The sequence below is a fragment of the Oncorhynchus kisutch genome, linkage group LG22 (genome assembly GCF_002021735.2).
Source record: "Oncorhynchus kisutch isolate 150728-3 linkage group LG22, Okis_V2, whole genome shotgun sequence".
Lineage (NCBI taxonomy): Eukaryota > Metazoa > Chordata > Actinopteri > Salmoniformes > Salmonidae > Oncorhynchus > Oncorhynchus kisutch.
In genome coordinates, this window is record NC_034195.2 from 44030371 (window position 1) to 44050907 (window position 20537).

General features: G+C 44.8%; 1 protein-coding gene across 1 annotated transcript in view; it reads left to right on the forward strand.

Annotated features, from left to right (window-relative positions):
- LOC109867316 (retinoblastoma-like protein 2) overlaps positions 1-20117 on the forward strand; it is a 29421-nt gene extending 9304 nt beyond the window's left edge. The window contains exons 10-21 of the mRNA XM_020456417.2: positions 2064-2277; positions 2536-2673; positions 8723-8887; positions 9075-9171; positions 14181-14417; positions 14630-14886; positions 15115-15291; positions 15451-15522; positions 15724-15820; positions 15918-16195; positions 16322-16495; positions 16800-20117. Of these exons, the coding sequence (XP_020312006.1) occupies positions 2064-2277; positions 2536-2673; positions 8723-8887; positions 9075-9171; positions 14181-14417; positions 14630-14886; positions 15115-15291; positions 15451-15522; positions 15724-15820; positions 15918-16195; positions 16322-16495; positions 16800-16967 (2074 nt within the window). The 3' untranslated portion in view covers positions 16968-20117. The remainder of the gene's footprint in view (positions 1-2063; positions 2278-2535; positions 2674-8722; positions 8888-9074; positions 9172-14180; positions 14418-14629; positions 14887-15114; positions 15292-15450; positions 15523-15723; positions 15821-15917; positions 16196-16321; positions 16496-16799) is intronic.
- The last annotated feature ends 420 nt before the right edge of the window (positions 20118-20537 follow it).

Below are 20537 nucleotides of genomic sequence, written 5' to 3' on the forward strand. Positions count from 1 at the left end.
GAGGCTTGCAAGCTGAAGATCACCATCCCAACTGTGAAGCACGGGGGTGGCAGCATCATATTGTGGGGGTGCTTTGCTGCAGGAGGGATTGGTGCACTTCACAAAATAGATGGCATCATGAAGATGGAAAATGATGTGGATATATTGAAGCAATATCTCAGTCAGGAAGTTAATGCTTGGTCGCAAATGGGTCTTCCAAATGGACAATGACCCCAAGCATACTTCCAAAGTTGTGGCAAAATGGCTTAAGGACAACAAAGTCAAGGTATTGAAGTGGCCATCACAAAGCCCTGACCTCAATCCCATAGAAAATTTGTGTGCAGAACTGAAAAAGAGTGTGGGAGCAAGGAGGCTTCCAACCTGATTACACTAGCTCTGTCAGGAGGAATGGGACAAAATTCACCCTACTTATTGTGGGAAGCTTGTGGAAGGTCACCCAAAACATTTGACCCAAATTAAACAATTTAAAGGCAATGCTACCAAATACTAATTGAGTGTATGTAAACTTCTGACCCACTGGGAATGTGATGAAAGAAATAAAAGCTGAAATAAATAATTCTCTCTCTTATTATTCTGACATTTCACATTCTTAAAATAAAGTGGTGATCCTAACTGACCTAAGACAGGGAATTTTTACTAGGATTAAATGTCAAGAATTGTGAATAACTGAGTTAAAATGTATTTGGCAAAGGTGTATGTAAACTTCCGACTTCAACTGTATATCTGCATATATGGCCTGTGGCATAGCTATGGCACAGGGCGATACAAAACGAACTCGCCCATGTTTACCAGTCCAGATACATGCTCGGCTGCTTAGAATGTTCGGCTGCCCAGAGGTGGAACGCAGCAAGACACAGACATGCAGTCTAAACAGAGATTGAATGTTCTCTTTTCATCATCATTGCAAACACTGGCTTAGCTGTGCAGGAGGCAGACAGGCAGTCAAGTAGTGTTGTTTTTTCAGGAACTACGATATAACAGCAGTGGTGTAGTAACATCACTGGTGTTGTAACAGCATTGGTGTAGTAACAGCAGTGGTGTAGTAACAGCACTGGTGTTGTAACAGCATTGGTGTAGTAACAGCATTGGTGTAGTAACAACAGTGGTGTTGTAACAGCAGTGGTGTAGTAACAGCAGTGGTGTAGTAACAGCACTGGTGTTGTAACAGCATTGGTGTAGTAACAGCATTGGTGTAGTAACAACAGTGGTGTTGTAACAGCAGTGGTGTAGTAACAGCAGTGGTGTAGTAACAGCACTGGTGTTGTAACAGCAGTGGTGTTGTAACAGCAGTGGTGTAGTAACAGCACTGGTGTTGTAACAGCATTGGTGTAGTAACAGCATTGGTGTAGTAACAGCAGTGGTGTAGTAACAGCAGTGGTGTTGTAACAGCAGTGGTGTGGTAACAGCACTGGTGTTGTAACAGCACTGGTGTTGTAACAGCAGTGGTGTAGTAACAGCAGTGGTGTAGTAACAGCACTGGTGTTGTAACAGCACTGGTGTTGTAACAGCACTGGTGTAGTAAGAGCACTGGTGTTGTAACAGCATTGGTGTAGTAACAGCACTGGTGTTGTAACAGCACTGGTGTAGTAACAGCACTGGTGTTGTAACAGCAGTGGTGTAGCAACAGCAGTGGTGTAGTAACAGCACTGGTGTTGTAACAGCATTGGTGTAGTAACAGCACTGGTGTTGTAACAGCATTGGTGTAGTAACAGCACTGGTGTAGTAACAGCATTGGTGTAGTAACAGCACTGGTGTTGTAACAGCATTGGTGTAGTAACAGCACTGGTGTTGTAACAGCACTGGTGTAGTAACAGCACTGGTGTTGTAACAGCAGTGGTGTAGCAACAGCAGTGGTGTAGTAACAGCACTGGTGTTGTAACAGCATTGGTGTAGTAACAGCACTGGTGTTGTAACAGCATTGGTGTAGTAACAGCACTGGTGTTGTAACAGCATTGGTGTAGTAACAGCACTGGTGTTGTAACAGCATTGGTGTTGTAACAGCAGTGGTGTTGTAACAGCAGTGGTGTAGTAAGAGTACATTCATCTGTGTTGTCTTGTGTCAGGTCGTGTGCCAGAGACCCCAGTGAGGTCATCTCCACTAGGCTGAAGGACATGTGTCAGCTCTTCTGCCAGCACTATGAGGGCAACTGGGAAGAGAACGCAGGACTGGGGAAAGACATCGCAGTGTACTTCTGCCTGGCAGAGGCGCTCTACTATAAAACCCTGGAGGCCGTCATTGACCAGGAGAAGAAGAGACTGGGCAACTTGGATCTCTCTGTGAGTCTCACCTGCCCTGCTAGCTTAGCTCAGTTTGCTGTAACTAACTAGAAATTTCACAGAGGTTTCCCATTGACTTTAAAGCATGATTTATGGAAAGGTCCAAGTTACGCTCTTGTGTTTTTGGTTCACAGATGTGTTTAACTTGATCCATATGTTGAGATATTGCATGTTATGACACCTTTGACACCGTTGGCCCTGCCAGTCTTGCTTGTAAAATATGAACAATCAACCCTGTGTTCTGGTGTCTGTCCTTAGGGTATTCTGGAACAGGATGTGTTCCAGCGCTCTCTGCTGGCCTGCTGTCTGGAGATTGTCATCTTCTCCTACCGACCTCCAGGGGACTTCCCACGAATCATACACATTTTCCAGCTCCCTGCATACCACTTTTATAAGGTACATACTTGTATTTATATCTGTATTTGTACTTTATATTTTTATTTTATTTCACCTTTATTTAACCAGGTAGGCTAGTTGAGAACAAGTTCTCATTTGCAACTGTGACCTGGCCAAGATAAAGCATAGCAATTCGACACATACAACAACACAGAGTTACACATGGAATAAACAAAACATACAGTCAATAATACAGTCGAAAAAATAAAACAAAAAGTCTATATACAGTGAGTGCAAATGAGGTAAGATAAGGGAGTTAAGGCAATAAATAGGCCATGGTGGTGATGTAATTACAATATAGCAACTAAACACTGGAATGGTAGATGTGCAAAAGATGAATGTGCAAGTAGAGATACTGGGGTGTGAAGGAGCAAGATAAATAAATAAATACAGTATGGGGATGAGGTAGATAGATGGGCTGTTTACAGGTGGGCTATGTAAAGGTGCAGTGATCTGTGAGCTGCTCTGACAGCTTGTGCTTAAAGCTAGTGAGGGAGATATGAGTCTCCAGCTTCAGTGATTTTTGCAGTTCGTTCCAGTCATTGACAAAAGAGAACTGGAAGGAAAGGCGACCAAAGGAGGAATTGGCTTTGGGGGTGACCAGTGAGATATACCTGCTGGAGCGCGTGATACGAGTGGGTGCTGCTATGGTGACCAGTGAGCTGAGATAAGGCGGGGCTTTGCCTAGCAGAGACTTGTAGATAACCTGTAGCCAGTGGGTTTGGCGATGAGTATGAAAGCCAACCAACGAGAGCGTACAGGTCGCAGTGGTGGGTAGTGTATGGGGCTTTGGTGACAAAACGGATCGCACTGTGATAGACTGCATCCAATTTGTTGAGTAGAGTGTTGGAGGCTATTTTATAGATGATATCGCCGAAGTCGAGGATCGGTAGGATTGTCAGTTTTACGTGGGTATGTTTGGCATTATGTGTGAAGGATGCTTTGTTGCGATATAGGAAGCCGATTATAGATTTACTTTTGGATTGGAGATGCTTAATGTGAGTCTGGAAGGAGAGTTTACAGTCTAACCAGACACCTAGGTATTTGTAGTTGTCCACATATTCTAAGTCAGAGCCGTCCAGTGTAGAGGTCGACCGATTAATCGGAATGGCCAATTAATTAGGGCCGATTTCAAGTTTTCATAACAATCGGAAATCGATTGTTCGATATACCTTTATTTAACTAGGCAAGTCAGTTTAAGAACACATTCTTATTTTCAGCCTAGGAACGACAGATTTTCACCTTGTCAGCTCGGGGGATCCAATCTTGCAAAATTACAGTTAACTAGTCCAACGCAATAACGACCTGCCTCTCTCTCGATGCACTCCACAAGGAGACTGACTGCCTGTTACGGGAATGCAGTAAGCTAAGGTAAGTTGCTAGCTAGGATTAAACAACAAAACAATCAATCATAATCACTAGTTAACTACACATGGTTGATGATATTACTAGATATTATCTAGCGTGTCCTGCGTTGCATATAATCTGACTGAGCATACAAGTATCTAAGTATCTGACTGAGCGGTGGTAGGCAGAAGCAGGCACGTAAACATTAATTCAAACAGCACTTTCGTGCTTTTTGCCAGCCGCTCTTCGTTGTGCGTCAAGCATTGCGCTGTTTATGACTTCAAGCCTATCAACTCCCGAGATGAGGCTGCTGTAACCGAAGTGAAATGGCTAGCTAGTTAGCGCGCGCTAATAGTGTTTCAAACTTCACTCGCTCTGAGCCTTGGGGTGGTTGGTTTCCTTGCTCTGCATGGGTAACGTTGCTTCGATGGTGGCTGTTGTCATTGTGTTGCTGGTTCGAGCCCAGGGAGTAGCGAGGAGTGGGACGGAAGCTATACTGTTACACTGGCAATACTAAAGTGCCTATAAGAACATCCAATAGTCAAAGGTTAATGAAATACAAATGGTATATAGGGAAATAGTCCTATAATTCCTATAATAACTACAACCTAAAACTTCTTACGTGGGAATATTGAAGACTTGTGTTAAAAGGAACCACCAGCTTTCATATGTTCTCATGTTCTGGGCAAGGAACTTAAACGTTACCTTTTTACATGGCACATATTGCACTTTTACTTTCTTCTCCAACACTTTGTTTTTGCATTATTTAAACCAAATTGAACACGTTTCATTATTTACTTGAGGCTACATTGATTTTATTGATGTATTATATTAAGTTAAAATAAATGTTCATTCAGTATTGTTGTAATTGTCATTATTACAAATACAAATGTTGTAAATAATCGGCCGATTAATCGGTATCTGCTTTAATTGGTCCTCCAATAATCGGTATAGGTATCGGCGTTGAAAAATCATAATCGGTCGACCTCTGGCGGGCGGGTTTGGGCAGTGATCGATTGAACAGTATGCATTTAGTTTTATTTGCATTTAAGAGCAGTTGGGGGTCACAGAAGGAGAATGGAGTGGCATCAGTGATGTATACAGAGAAAAGAGTCGGACCGAGAATTGAACCCTGTGGCACCCCCATAGAGACTGCCAGAGGTCCGGACAACAGGCCCTCCGATTTGACACAAGGAACTCTATCAGAGAAGTAGTTGGTAAACCAGGCGAGGCAAACGTTTGAGAAACCAAGGCTGTCGAGTCTGCCAATAAGAATGTGGTGATTGACAGATTCGAAAGCCTTGGACATGTTGATGAATATGGCTGCACAGTAATGTCTCTTATTGATGGTGGTTATGATATTGTTTAGGACCTTGAGCATGGCTGAGGTGCACCCATGACCAGCCCTGAAACCAGATAGCATAGCGGAGAAGGTACGGTGGGATTCAAAATGGTCTGTAATCTGTTAGTTAACTTGGTTTCGAAGAACTTAGAAAGACAGGGTAGGATATATATAGGTCTGTAGCAGTTTGGGTCTAGAGTGTCACCCCCTTTGAAGAGGGGGATGACTGCAGCAGCTTTCCAATCTTTGGGAATCTCAGACGATACAAAAGAGAGGTTGAACAGACTAGTAATAGGGGTTGCAACAATTTCGGCAGATCATTTTAGAAAGAGAGGGTCCAGATTGTCTAGACCGGCTAATTTGTAGGGTTCCAGATTTTGCAGCTCTTTCAGAACATCAGCTATCTGGATTTGGGTGAAGGAGAAATGTTGGGGGCTTGGGCGGGTTGCTGTGGAGGGTGCCGGGCAGTTGACCGGGGTAGGGGGAGCCAGGTGGAAAGCATGGCCAGCCGTGGAGAAATGCTTATTGAAATTCTCAATTATAGTGGATTTATCGGTGGTAACAGTGTTTCCTAGCCTCAGAGGAGTGGGCACCTGGGAGGAGGTGCTCTTATTCTCCATCGACTTTACAGTGTCCCAGAACTTTTTTGAGTTTGTACAACAGGATGCAAATTTATGTTTGAAAAAGCTATCCTTAGCTTTCCTAACTGCCTGTATATACTTGTTACTAACTTCCCTGAAAGGTTGCATATCACGGGGGCTATTCGATGCTAATGCAGAATGCCACATGATGTTTTTGTGCTGGTCAAGGGCAGACAGGTCTAGAGTGAACCAAGGACTATATCTATTTCTATTTCTATATTTTTTGAATGGATCATGCTTATTGGGGCGGCAGGGTAGTAACCGGAAGGTTGCAAGTTCAAACCCCCGAGCTGACAAGGTACAAATCTGTCGTTCTGCCCCTGAACAGCCACTGTTCCTAGGCCGTCATTGAAAATAAGAATTTATTCTTAACTGACTTGCCTGGTTAAGTAAAGGTAAAAAATTAAACTGGTGAGGAAGGCACTTTAAAAGAATAACCAGGCATCCTCTACTGACGGGATGAGGTCAATGTCATTCCAGGATACCCCGGCCAGGTCGATTAGAAAGGCTTGCTCGCAGCAGTGTTTTAGGGAGCGTTTGACAAAAATAGATGAGGGGTGGTCGTTTGGTCGCAGACACATTACGGATGCAGGCAATGAGGCAGTGATCGCTGAGATCTTGATTGAAAACAGCAGAGGTGTATTTGGAGGGCGAGTTAGTTAGGATGATGTCTATGAGGGTGCCCATGTTTATGGATTTGGGGTTGTACCTGGTAGGTTCATTGATAATTGGTGTGAGATTGAGGGCATCAAGCTTAGATTGTACGATGGCCGGGGAGGTCTATAGCAAGCAGCAACGGTGAGAGACTTGTATCTGGAAAGGTGAATTTTTAGAAGTAGAAACTCGAATTGTTTGGGTACAGACCTGGATAGTAAGACCGAACTCTGCAGGCTATCTTTGCAGTAGATTGCCACACCGCCCCCTTTGGTAGTTCTATCTTGGCGGAAAATATTATAGTTAGGGATGGAGATTTCAGGGTTTTTGGTGGTTTTCCAGGGTCAGGATTCGGACACGGCTAAGACATCCAGGTTGGCAGAGTGTGCTAAAGCAGTGAGTAAAACAAACTTAGGGAGTAGGCTTCTAATGTTAACATGCATGAAACCAAGGCTTTTACGGTTATAGAAGTCAACAAATGAGAGCACCTGATGAGTGGGAGTGGAGCTAGGCACTGCAGGACCTGGATTAACCTCTACATCACCAGAGGAACAGAGGAGAAGTAGGATAAGGGTACGGCTAAAGACTATACGAACTGTCCGTCTAGCACGTTCAGAACAGAGAGTAAAAGGAGCAGGTTTCTGGGCACGAAAGCATAGATTCAAGGCATAGTGTACAGACAAAGGTAAGGTAGGATGTGTGTACATTGGAGGTTAACTTAGGCATTGAGTAATGATGAGAGAGATATAGTCTCTAGAGACGTTTAAACCAGGTGATGTCATCGCATATATAGGAGGTGGAACAACATGGTTGGTTAAGGCATATTGAGCAGGGCTAGAGGCTCTACAGTGAAATAAGACAGTAATCACTAACCAGGACAGTAATGGATGAGGCATATTGATATTATAGAGAGGCATGCATAGCCAAGTGATCATATGGGTCCAGTGAGTGGTTGGGCTGGCTGGGGACACGGCGATTCAGACAGTTAGCAGGCCGGGGCTAACAAGCTAGCATTTAGTAGGCCGGGGCTAACAAGCTAGCAGTTAGCAGACCGGGGCTAGCAAGCTAGCAGTTAGCAGACCGGGGCTAGCAAGCTAGCAGTTAGTAGACCATGGCTAGTAAGTTAGCAGAAGGTCCTTTGGGGGACGTCACGATGGAGGTAAGTCTATTTTTGCCTCCTTGTGCGGTGACGTCGATAGACCAGTCGTAGATTAGTAGGGTTCCAAGTAGCTCTAGATAGCTAGCAGGCCACGGTTAGCAGAATGGGCCTTCAGCGGACGTCGCGCCTAAGGGGCCTGTTGGAATCCTCGGGCAGATTATGTCGGTATTCCAGTCGTAGAGGATCGGCGGGGTTCAGTCCCCTGTACCGGCAGTAGAAGGGGTCTGGATATTGTAGCCCAGGAGTGGGTTTCGGTGGTAGCCCAGGAGCCCTAGCCGGGCTAGCTTCAGGCTAATTGGTGCTTGCTCCGGGATGGAAACGCTAGCCAGAAGTAGTCACCCGGGATTGAGGTTAGCTAGTTGCGAAGATCCAGGTGAAAAGGTTCAGAGTTTGCGGCAGGAATCCGGGGATATGGAGAGAAAAATAGATCCGTTCTGCTGTTTTTTGAGTCACGTTGTACGAACCTGCTAGAGCTTTCTGAGCTAAAGGTTAGCTGATGACCGATAGCAGTGGTTTGCTGACTGATAGCTGGTAGCTAGTTAGCTAGCTAGCTTCAGTTGAGGGATTCCAGATCCAAAGTAAATAGAAATACTTTAGAAAAAAACAGATCCACGCCAGATCCTCACCCATTGGGTAAGGCGGGTTGCACGAGAGTATTTAGAAGTTGAGGTTTAGGAAAATATTTTTAAAAGATATGCAAAGAAAATATGTAAAAAGATATATACAAGGGACACGACAGGACAACAACGTCTGCTACGCCATCTTGGAATCATCACACATACTGTATGTGTTGACTGTTCTAGTTACGAGTAATTGATTAGACTGTATGTAACCCCTGTCTGAGTGCTTCCATGTGTTTATGGATATATGTGTGCATGCATATCATATCTGTGTAATGTATCTCAGGTGATCGAGGTGCTGGTGCGGGTGGAGCAGGGTCTATTCAGGAAGGTGGTGAAGCATCTGAACCAGGTGGAGGAGCAGGTTCTGGAGAGCCTGGCCTGGAGGGGGGGATCCCCGCTGTGGGACAGCGTCAGGGGGGCCAAGAACCAACCACCCTCCTGCCAGGAGGTAAGACATCCACAGTATCCCTCCCAATCCCTCATCACTTTAACAGACAGGAAAATGATGCCAATTTTCACTTCTCACCCACATGCTGAATCATGTGAACCCAAAGGAATACTGAATTCAATGTCTTAAAAAAGATGGACTGGACTGAAATTAGTACTTAATAATACTTTTTCTCATTGATGTTCAGGTGATGCCACCACAGCATCTGGAGGATGGGGACGGAGCCGCCCCTCTCACCCCCAGCAACCATGGCACTGACCTGGGCACCAACCGTGGTGCGAAAGGTTAGTCAGTTCGCTTTCTATTCAGAAAGTCAGTTTGTCATTTAGCTCAAAATCAAATCAAATTGTATTGGTCACATATACATGGTTAGCAAATGTTAATGCGAGTGCAGCAAAATGCTTGTGCTTCTAGTTCCGACAATGCAGTAATAAAAAGTAATCAAACAATTTCCCAACAACTACCTAATACACACAAATCTAGAGGGGTGAATGAGAATATGTACATAAACTCTGCAAAAAAAGTAACGTCCTCTCACTGTCAACTGCGTTTATTTTCAGCAAATTTAACATGTGTAAGTATTTGTATGAACATAACAAGATTCAACAACTGAGACGTAAACTGAACAAGTTCCACAGACATGTGACTAACAGAAATGGAATAATGTGTCCCTGAACAAAGAGGGGTCAAAATCTAAAGTAACAGTCAGTATCTGGTGTGGCCACCACCATTAAGTACTGCAGTGCATCTTCTACTCATGGACTGCACCAGATTTGCCAGTTCTTTCTGTGAGATGTTACCCCATTCTTCCACCAAGGAACCTGCATGTTCCCGGACATTTCTGGGGGGAAGGCCCTAGCTCTCACCCTCCGATCCAACAGGTCCCAGACGTGCTCAATGGGATTGAGATCCGGGCTCTTCGCTGGCCATGGCACTGACATTCCTATCTTGCAGGAAATCACGCACAGAACGAACAGTATGGCTAGTGGTATTGTCATGCTGGAGGGTCATGTCAGGATGAGCCTGCAGGAGGGGTACCACATGAGGGAGGAGGATGTCTCCCCTGTAACGCACAGCGTTGAGATTGCCTGCAATGACAACAAGCTCAGTCCGATGATGCTGTGACACACCACCCCAGACCATGACGGACCCTCCAGCTCCAAATCGATCCCACTCCAGAGTACAGGCCTCAGTGTAATGCTCATTCCTTTGACGATAAAAGCGAATCCGACCATCATCCCTGGTGAGACAAAACCACAACTTGTTAGTGAAGAGCACTTTTTGCCAGTCCTTTCTGGTCCAGCAACGGTGGGTTTGTGCCCATAGCCAACGTTGTTTCCGCTGATGTCTGGTGAGGACCTGCCTTACAACAGGCCTACAAGCCCTCAGTCCAGCCTCTCTCAGCCTATTGCTGACAGTCTGAGCACTGATGGAGGGATTGTGCGTTCCTGGTGTAACTCTGGCAGTTGTTGTTGCCATCCTGTACCTGTCCTGCAGGTGTGATGTTCAGATGTACCGATCCGGTGCAGGTGTTGTTACCCGTTGTCTGCCACTGCGAGGACGATCAGCTGTCCGTCCTGTCTCCCTATAGCGCTGTTTTAGGCGTGTCACAGTACAGACATTGCAATTTATTGCCCAGGCCACATCTGCAGTCCTCATGCCTCCTTGCAGCATGCCTAAGGCACGTTCATGCAGATGAGCAGGGACCCTGGGCATCTTTCTTTTGGTGTTTTTCAGAGTCAGTAGAAAGGCCTCTTTAGTGTCCTATGTTTTCATAACTGTGACCGTAATTGCCTACCTTCTGTAAGATGTTAGTGTCTTAACAACCGTTCCACAGGTGCATGTTCATTAATTATTTATGGTTCATTGAACAAGCATGGGAAACAGCAGTGTTTAACCTCGCCAACAGCCAGTGAAAGTGCACGGCGCCAAATTCAAGAAGGCTTTTCGGCGAAAGCAGAAAATATCATTATGTTAGGTCAGCAACTAGTCACAGAAAGCCTTCAGCCATTTTCCAACCAAAGAGAGGTGTCACAAAAAGCATAAAACACAGTATATTCATGTGATATGAGTAATGTAAGATATGTAAACATTATTAAAGTGGCATTATTTAAGTGGCATTGTTTAAAGTGACTAGTGATACATTTATTAGTGGCCAGTGATTGGGTCTCAATGTAGGCAGCAGCCTCTCTGAGTTAGTGATTGCTGTTTAGCAGTCTGATGGCCTTGAATTCTTCAGTCTCTCGGTCCCAGCTTTGACGCACCTATACTGACATTGCCTTCTGGATGGAAGCGGGGTGAACAGGCAGTGGCTCGGGTGGTTGATGTCCTTGATTATCTTTTTGGCCTTCCTGTGACAAGCCAAATTTCTTCAGTCTCCTGAGGTTGAAGAGGCGCTGTTACATCTTCTCCACCTGTATGGGTGGACCATTTCAGTTTGTTCATGATGTGTACGCCGAGGAACTTAAAACTTTACACCTTCTCCACTGCTGTCCCTTCGATATGAGTAGGGGGTGCTCCCTCTGCTGTATCCTGAAGTCCACGTTCATCTTCTTTGTTTTGTTGACGTTGAGTGAGAGGTTGTTTTCCTGACACCACACTCCGGGCGCCCTCACCTCCTCCCTGTAGGCTGTCTCATCGTTGTTGGTAATCAAGCCCACTACTGTTGTGTCGTCTGCAAACATGATGATTGAGTTGGAGGCGTGCATGGCCACGCAGTCATGGGTGAACAGGGAGTACAGGAGGAGGCTGAGCACGCATCCTTGTGGGGCCCCAGTGTTGAGCGTCAGCAAAGTGGAGATGTTGTTCCCAACCTTCACCACCTGGGGCGGCCCATCAGAAAGTCCAGGACCCAATAGCATAGGGTAGGGTTGAGTCCCAGGGCCACCAGCTTGATGATGAGCTTGGAGGGTACTGAGCTCTAGTCAATGAACATCATTCTTACAAAGGTATTCCTCTTGTCTTGTCCAGATGGGATAGGGCAGTGTGCATTGTAATGGTGATTGCATTGTCTCCGGACCTGTTGGGGAGTAATGCAAACTGAAGTGGGTTTAGGGTGGCCGGTAAGGTGGAGCGGAGATGATGCTTGACTAGTCTCTCATTTTTTATATTTTTATTTTTATTTATTTTTATTTAACCAGGTAGGCTAGTTGAGAACACCTTTATTTAACCAGGTAGGCTAGTTGAGAACAAGTTCTCATTTACAACTGCGACCTGGCCAAGATAAAGCATAGCAGTGTGAGCAGACAACAAAGAGTTACACATGGAGTAAACAATTAACAAGTCAATAACACAGTAGAAACCAAAGGGGGAGTCTATATACAATGTGTGCAAAAGGCATGAGGAGGTAGGCAAATAATTACAATTTTGCAGATTAACACTGGAGTGATGAATGATCAGATGGTCATGTACAGGTAGAGATATTCGTGTGCAAAAGAGCAGAAAAGTAAATAAATAAAAACAGTATGGGGATGAGGTAGGTGAGAAAGGGTGGGCTATTTACCAATAGACTATGTACAGCTGCAGCGATCGGTTAGCCGCTCAGATAGCTGATGTTTGAAGTTGGTGAGGGAGATAAAAGTCTCCAACTTCAGCGATTTTTGCAATTCGTTCCAGTCACAGGCAGCAGAGTACTGGAACGAAAGGCGGCCAAATGAGGTGTTGGCTTTAGGGATGATCAGTGAGATACACCTGCTGGAGCGCGTGCTACGGATGGGTGTTGCCATCGTGACCAGCGAGCTGAGATAAGGCGGAGCTTTACCTAGCATGGACTTGCACTTCATGATGACAGAAGTGAGTGCTAGTCATTTAGTTCAGTTATCTTGGCCTTCTTGGGTACAGGAACAATGGTGGCCATCTTGAAGCATGTGGGGACAGCAGCCTGGGATAGGGAGCTTTTGAATATGTCTGTAAACACACTAGCCAGCTGGTCTGCGTGTGCTCTGAGGATGCGGCTAGGGATGCCGTCTGGGCCGGCAGCCTTGCGAGGGTTAACACATTTAAATATTTTACTCACGTCGGCCACAGAGAAAGAGAGGGGGGGGTGCAGTCCTTGTTAGTGGGCCGCGACGATGGCACTGTATTATCCTCAAAGCGGGCAAAGAAAGTGTTTAGTTTGTCTGGAAGCGTGGCTGGTTTTCTTTTTGTAGTCCGTGATTTCCTGTAGACCCTGCCACGTATGTCTCGTGTCTGAGCCGTTGAATTGCGACTTCACTTTGTCTCTATACCGACATTTTGCCTGTTTGTATGCATGATCGAGTGTATTACACCCACGCGTAGTACAATCAATATGCTGAATTTAGGTAGCCTTGTTCTCAAACTTGCGTTGTTAAAATCCCCAGCTACAATAAATGCAGCTTCAGGATATATGGTTACCAGTTTACATAGAGTCCAGTGACGTTCCTTGAGGGCCGTCGTGGTGTCTGCTTGAGGGGGAATGTACACAGCTGTGACGATAATTTACAATAATTCCCTTGGGAGATAAATGGCTGGCATTTGATTGTAAGGAATTCTAGGTCTGGTGAGCAGAAGGACTTGAGTTCCTGTATGTTGTTATGATTACACCATGAGTCGTTAATCATGAAGCATACACCCCCGCCCTTCCTCTTCCCAGAGAGGAGTTTACCTCTGTCTGCGTGATGCATGGAGAAGTGGCTGAACTGATTCCGACAACATATGCAGAGAGAGCCTTGTTTCTGTGAAACAGAGAATGTTACAATCTCTGATGTCTCTCTGGAAGGTAACCTTTGCTCGAATTTCATCTAACTTGTTGTCAAGAGACTGGACATTAGCGAGTAGTATACTCGGGAGCGGTGGGCGATGTGCACGTCCACGGTGCCAGACCAGGAGGCCACTCCGTCTGCCCCTTCTGCAGTGCCTTTGTTTTGGGTCGGCTTCTGGGATTAGGTCCATTGTCCTGGGTGGTGGTCCAATCAGAGGATCCGCATTGGGAAAGTCGTATTCCTGGTCATAATGTTGGTCAGTTGACGTCGCTCTTATATATCGAATAGTTCTTCCCGGCTGTATGTAATTAGACTTCCTGAGATAAGAATGTAAGAAGTAATACATTTAAAAAAACTAAATACTGCATAGTTTCCTTAGGACTCGAAGCGAGGCAACCATCTCTGTTGGCGCCATCTTGCTGCTATTCACAGCCATCAGTCATCCAGTCAGGCAGTCAATTTATCAGTCTGTTGTGTAATAAATTAAAATAGTCAGTCAGTCAATGGGTTACAGTCAGTTGGTTACTCAGTCAAGTTAACCATGTCACTCCTCCCTTTCCTCTCCCCCCCAGGTGTGTCCACCTCCCCCACTACCATGTTGGACCGCTACAGCTGCCCCACCACGGGCTCGGCCAGGAGACGGCTGTTTGTGGATGTGTCCTGCGACGCCCCCTCGGACCCCTCCACCACCAACCTCACTACCAACCTCAGGACCTCCCAGGCCATCCCTGCTGGACAGACTGTGGTCACCATGGCAACGGCCACAGTTACCGCTAACAACGGACAGACGGTCACCATACCTGTGCAAGGTGACATTTGCAGATTAATTACTGTACAGTATGTCATTATGTTTTCTTGTACACCTTATGCCCCTTCAGCCAAATTACTGTGTGACTCATATATGCATTATATAGGGAGATTTCTGACTCCAATGCAGCATGCAGGTTGCTACACTATGATGAATCCTATACAATTATTACATATTATAAATTAGCAATATCATGCCCTCTGACCTTTTTAGGAATAGCCAATGAGAACGGAGGCATCACCTTCATCCCTGTCAAGGTAAGTGTGACGGGACAAGGTACGCTCCAGCCCCTGTCTGCCCAGTCCCTGACTGGCACTTTGACCAGCCAACCACAGACCACCACCACCCTGAAAAGTCCCACTCTCCAGGGCAGCCACGCCGCCGGCAAGCCAATCGAGAAGCCGGCAGCCCAGGGCCCGTCCAATAACGGGCCTCAGAAAAAGAGTTCCCTCTCGCTGTTCTTCCGCAAGGTAAGGGAACACAAACACCATCTTCATCTGGCACGGAATGTAAAGGGATACTTCAGGCATGTTACAAATCTAACTCATCTTTTGGATATGGAGAAAGTCGTTTGGATCTGTCCTAGTAGTCTGTTTCTGCCCTAGCTTTAAGAACCATACAACTATAGCGCTTCATACCATAAATTATAGATTTTTGCTTGAGTTTAAAGACTTAAAGCCACTGTGCTGTGCCAACAGGTGTACCACCTGGCCAGTGTGCGTCTCAGAGACATGTGTGCCAAGCTGGACATCTCTAGTGAGCTGCGGAGGAAGATCTGGACATGTTTCGAGTACTCTCTGGTGCACTACACAGAGCTCATGATGGACCGACACCTAGACCAGCTCCTCATGTGTGCTGTGTACGTCATGACCAAGGTAGGTTAGAGTGTGTGTGTTGGATGTTTGTATGGGGTGGGGGTTATGGGGGTGTGTGTGTGCATAAGGTACTGTACCATGCAGTTTATGTGTAGCATGCAGATTGTTTGTGTGTCCTCTTCCTAAAGACTTGTATTTGTGTTTCCTTCCGTTGTTAAGGTGACCAAAGAGGACAAGTCCTTCCAGAACATCATGAAGTGTTACCGCTCTCAGCCCCAGGCTAGCAGCAGCGTGAGTAATGTAGTAGGGCCTTATGGCTAGGGTCAGGAGATTTTCCTGACCTGACCAGTAATAACTTCAGGCCCTAGTTTGAGCCTATTGTACTGTGGCAGCGTCATTGTTTTTCCCTTATAGACACTGAAGTATTGTCAGTTGGAAGGAATAGTGGCAAAGCTATCATTGGACCACCAGCTGTCTGATTTTGTTTACCAGGTCTACAGGAGTGTGTTGATCTCTGGGAGGAAGAGACATCACTCAGGAAGCAGTGAGAGAAATGGACAGAGCTCTCCTACAGAGACCAGCCATGAGGGTAGGAACACAAACACACCCACACACACACACACACACTCACACACACACACACACAAATGCTATTTTCCATCTCCCTTTCTCTCTACGCCCCTTAGGAAGTGGAAACAGCAGCCCCGTACCCATGCGTTCCACCAGCACCCTACCCACCCATCAGCCTGGCAGCACCCCATCCACCCCCACCCTGGCCCCCTCCACCTTCCTCTCTACGTCCTCATCCCTCCCTCCCTCCCAGCAGCAGGATGATGAAGGGGGAGTGGTGGTGGGGGGGAGGGTGGAGGAGCGAGGAGACCTCATCCACTTCTACAACCGGGTCTACATCAAACAGATGCGCCACTTTGCCCTGCGCTACTCGCCCAGCTCATCCTCTGCAGGGGTGAGCGAGAGAGAGAAAAGAAGGAAGTTATGTTTACAAACTAGACTCTATTCTGCAAACCTTTCACTTTTTGCATTGTCTTTTGTTTTGAAAACTAACTCTGCTGCGTGTGTTTATCCTTGACAGCTAGAGTCTCCTCCCCTGTGCCTGTACCCCTCCCTGAGGACCAGCTCCCCTCGCCGGGTCCTCCTGTCCCACAACCACTCCATCTATATCTCCCCCCATAAGGCTAGTGACAGCCCCCCCACAGCTACCGCACAGGACAAGATATTCTACTACATCTGCAGTGGCCCAGCCAACGTGAGTCACAAGTACACACACATACATTACCGTACTCATGCACACAATGTACACTGGTTCAGCACAGTATTTTTCAAAGCCTTACAGTGGCTAATTGATTAGTTGAATCAGGTGTGTTAATGCTGGGGTAGAAAAAAAGCCTACACACCCTATAGTGGAGCTTCAGGACCAGGTTTTGATGGCGTCTTGTACTAGTGTCCTTAATCTAAAAACCCTAACTCTTTCTGGAACCTGACCTGTGATGATGATGATGATGATGAACCTCCCTAACCTGTGTCTCTGACCTCTATCTCTTAATGTGCAGCGCCTGGCGGAGATCAACAGTATGATCCGCACCGGGGAGACGCCCACCAAGAAGCGCAGTATGCAGCTGGAGGAGGAGCCATCTCCCAAGAGGTTGTGTCCGGACAACCAGACAGCCCTCTTCCGCAGGCTACAAGACGTGGCCAACGATCGTAGCTCCTCCCACTAAGGTTGAACACACCCCCTTCAGAACACACCACTGGCTGAAGTCGGGAGTCACCATACTAGACTGGCATGTTAGAAACAAATAAACTGGCAACATCATCAATATCAAAATTGATGAGGATACATTTGTTTTTCATAAAGGATAAGATCTTCTAGTCTAAGGTTAGTATGATGGTTTAATTTCAGAGTTAGCCTAGTGGTTTGGTAGTTAAACATCAGATTTTAGGTTACTTCCGTCTCTTCTAGCATGGCCAGATTGTGTCCCTTAACACCATATTTTTCTATATACAGGGAGTGCACAAAATATTAGGAACACCTCCTAATGTTGAATTGCACCCCCCATTTTGCCCTCAAAACAGTCTCAATTCATTGGGGCATGGACTACAAGGTGTCGAAAGCATTCCAAAGGGATGCTGGCTGATGTTGCCTCCAATGCTCCCCACAGTTGTATCAAGTTGGCTGGATGTCCTTTGGATGGTGGACCATTCTTGATACACACAGGAAACTTGAGAGTGAAAATCCCGCCGGCGTTGCAGTTCTTGACACACTCAAAGTGGTGCGCCTGGCATCTACTACCATAACCCGCTCAAAGGCACTTCAATCCACGTCTCAATTGTCTCAATGCTTAAAAATCCTTATTTAACCTGTCTCCTCCTCTTCATCAACGTTGATTTGAAGTGGATTTAACATCAATAACGGATCATAGCTTTCACCTGGATTCACCTGGTCAGTCTATGTCATGGAAAGAGCAGGTGTTCTTAATGTTTTGTACACTGTGTATGTCCAGAGTCAAATGAATGTATTTTGTCTAGAATACACAGCAATTACAGAATGGACTGCCATTGGTGTGGAGCTTTGCAAGTTTGTGTATATGGTGGAGAATAATTCAAAATCACATGCATTTTGAAGTGTATTCTATCAGTGTTACTTAACTTGCTCATGCCCACAATTTAGCTGTTCAATATACTATGAATGAATTCCTTTCAGTGTTTTGATATTCTTCTTGAGACAAAATCCATCATTACACTCATATTCAGTATGTATTTAGGATTTCATATCTCAGAAGTTTATAAGATTCGTTTTTTTATTGAGTTGCGTCAGAATAGAAGAAAGCACTTAACAATGACCATGTTCTTCAAATATTTTGTACATTGTTTGGCCTTGAGTACATGCAAGCATTTCAAATATGTATTTTTAAAGCTTTTGTAACACCAGAGAAGATGACATGGTGTCGTTAACTCTGCCGGGTTTCTTTTCCAAAGTCTTTTGAGCTTAGTTTTATTTAGTTATTTTGTGTATAATTGTTTAACAAGGCAAGTCAGTTAAGGACAAATTCTTATTTTCAATGACAGCCTAGGAACAGTGGGTTAACTGCCTTGTTCAGGGGCAAAATGACAAATCTTTACTTTGTCAGCTCGGGGATTCAATCTTGCAACCTTTTGGTTACTAGTCCAACACTCTAACCACTAGGCTACCTGCCGCCGTAACATATTCATGCTATTTTTCTAACTTTAGATATGTTAGCAAAAAACAGTAACTTTCCATTTTACCAATGACAATACTTAGTAGTAGAATCACTGACAACAATATTTGTTTTCTGTCTCATGTAGCTTCCATTAATTATAAGGTAATACTTTTAGTATCCAATACATTTTATAATTGTGTTGTTAGTCACAATGCCATGTTATCGTTTTGTTGATCAGCAACTTAAAAGTCATGGCAAATGTCTTTGTCTGAACATTGTTGTAAAATAAATAAAAAATAAAGCATATTATTTTATCGTAGGCAGTGTGATTAGTGCCTTTATCCGTATCCGTTAAGCGATGTAGTACTTGTACATGTCTTTGTTTAAATTGTCTTTCCTTTAAAAATAATCATCCTTTGGAAATAAAAAGATCTACTTAGGAACCATACATAAGTGCCCTTAATTCATCACAAGATGTTATGTTTGTAATTGTCAGTAAACTCACCACTAGATGGTGCTGTATGTATATCCAGTAGTAAAATACTATGGTGAGAAGACCTGAGGTCTTTATAAAGTACAGAATCACTATGTCAACACCATAGTTCAGTGGCTCGTGCCAAATGGGCCATTCAAGTAATCTGTATTGTCTGTAATTGTAGACTTCTATAATGTGTGAGAAGTATACAGGAGGACAGGGATTGTGCTTTATGTGAAAGTCTTTGTTACTTTTTCAATTAGGCATTCAACCGTCTCCACATGTACATATGTCAATGTTGTTCCTTCTCTTGTGTTGCTAGTGCTTTTGTCTGGGAATACCATGAGCCAATAGTTTATCAGATCATAATAATAAGCATTTTTTCTACATAACATCTGATTTGTAAGGGGGACAGTCCAACCGCAGCTGTTGAAGATAGCCAGGGCTGAAACCTGACTAGGTCATAAGCAGCAGGGAGCATAGCGATTAAGAGCGTTGGGTCAGTAACCAAAAGGTTGTTGTTTTGAATCCACGAGCTGACTAGGTGAACATTTGGTCGATGTGCCCTTGAGCAAGGTCAATTAACCCTAATTGCTCCTGTAAGTCGCTCTGGATAAGTATGTCTGCTAAATTACTCAAATGTAAATAAGCAATGTGCCATGATCCCATCTCTTAACTTCAATGGTACAGAATACAAAGCAACCTGTTCATGCTCTTGAACTGAAATATGTCACGGTTACGATAATCATAACAGGGACAGTGGTGTGTTATGTTGTGACTTTGACAAAGCTCTGTCCACAGCAAAGATACCTGGGTAAAAGATACATGCAATAAACCCAACTAAAATGCATTCACACAACAAAATGGGACTATGGCTATGTCACAGATGTAACTAATTGCCTATAATTTAAATGAATTAATTGACTATTTAAGTGGTCATCTGTACTATATTTAACCCTTTGTTCTGTCTTGTTGAGAAAGTGGTGAATGTATTTGACAGACAAAAACACTACAAGGAAAGCAGACGGCTGCTTCCTGGGCTGCACCACTTCCTGTGCTTTTCACTTATTTTCTTTTGAACCGTTTTATTTGCATGGTTTATTGAATGCTTGTTTCTGAGAATGTGTGAATGTGTTCAGATAATTCCCCGGCTGAGAGGTGAACAACTGTATAAACCATTCTATTATTTATTAAATGTGTACTCTTTTGTGTTAGCTTCTACTTCATGCTGCTGCTTCAATTTTCCACCTTTTTACATTTGGCAGGATCTGGGCCACTAATGCTGTGTTTACACAGGCAGCCCATTTCTGATATTATTCCACTAATTGGTCTTTTGACCAATCAGATCAGCTCTTTTGCCAATAAGATCAGAATGGGCTGCCTGTGTAAACATAGCTTTAGTGGGCAGATGTGGAGTAGATCCAGTTTTCTCTCAATTGGTGGTTCTGGGGGTGGCTGGAGCAGAATATGTAACTATCCCCTGTTGGTCTTGTTGGAGACAAAGTGTTGGCTCTTATATAAAGTTGTGATTGGAAAAGAAGCTCATTCATTTCATGATTTATTGGTCAATTGAGGAGAAATTAGCAACAACAACAACAAAAAAGACTCCTGGGCTGTGCTTCACCACTGAAGCT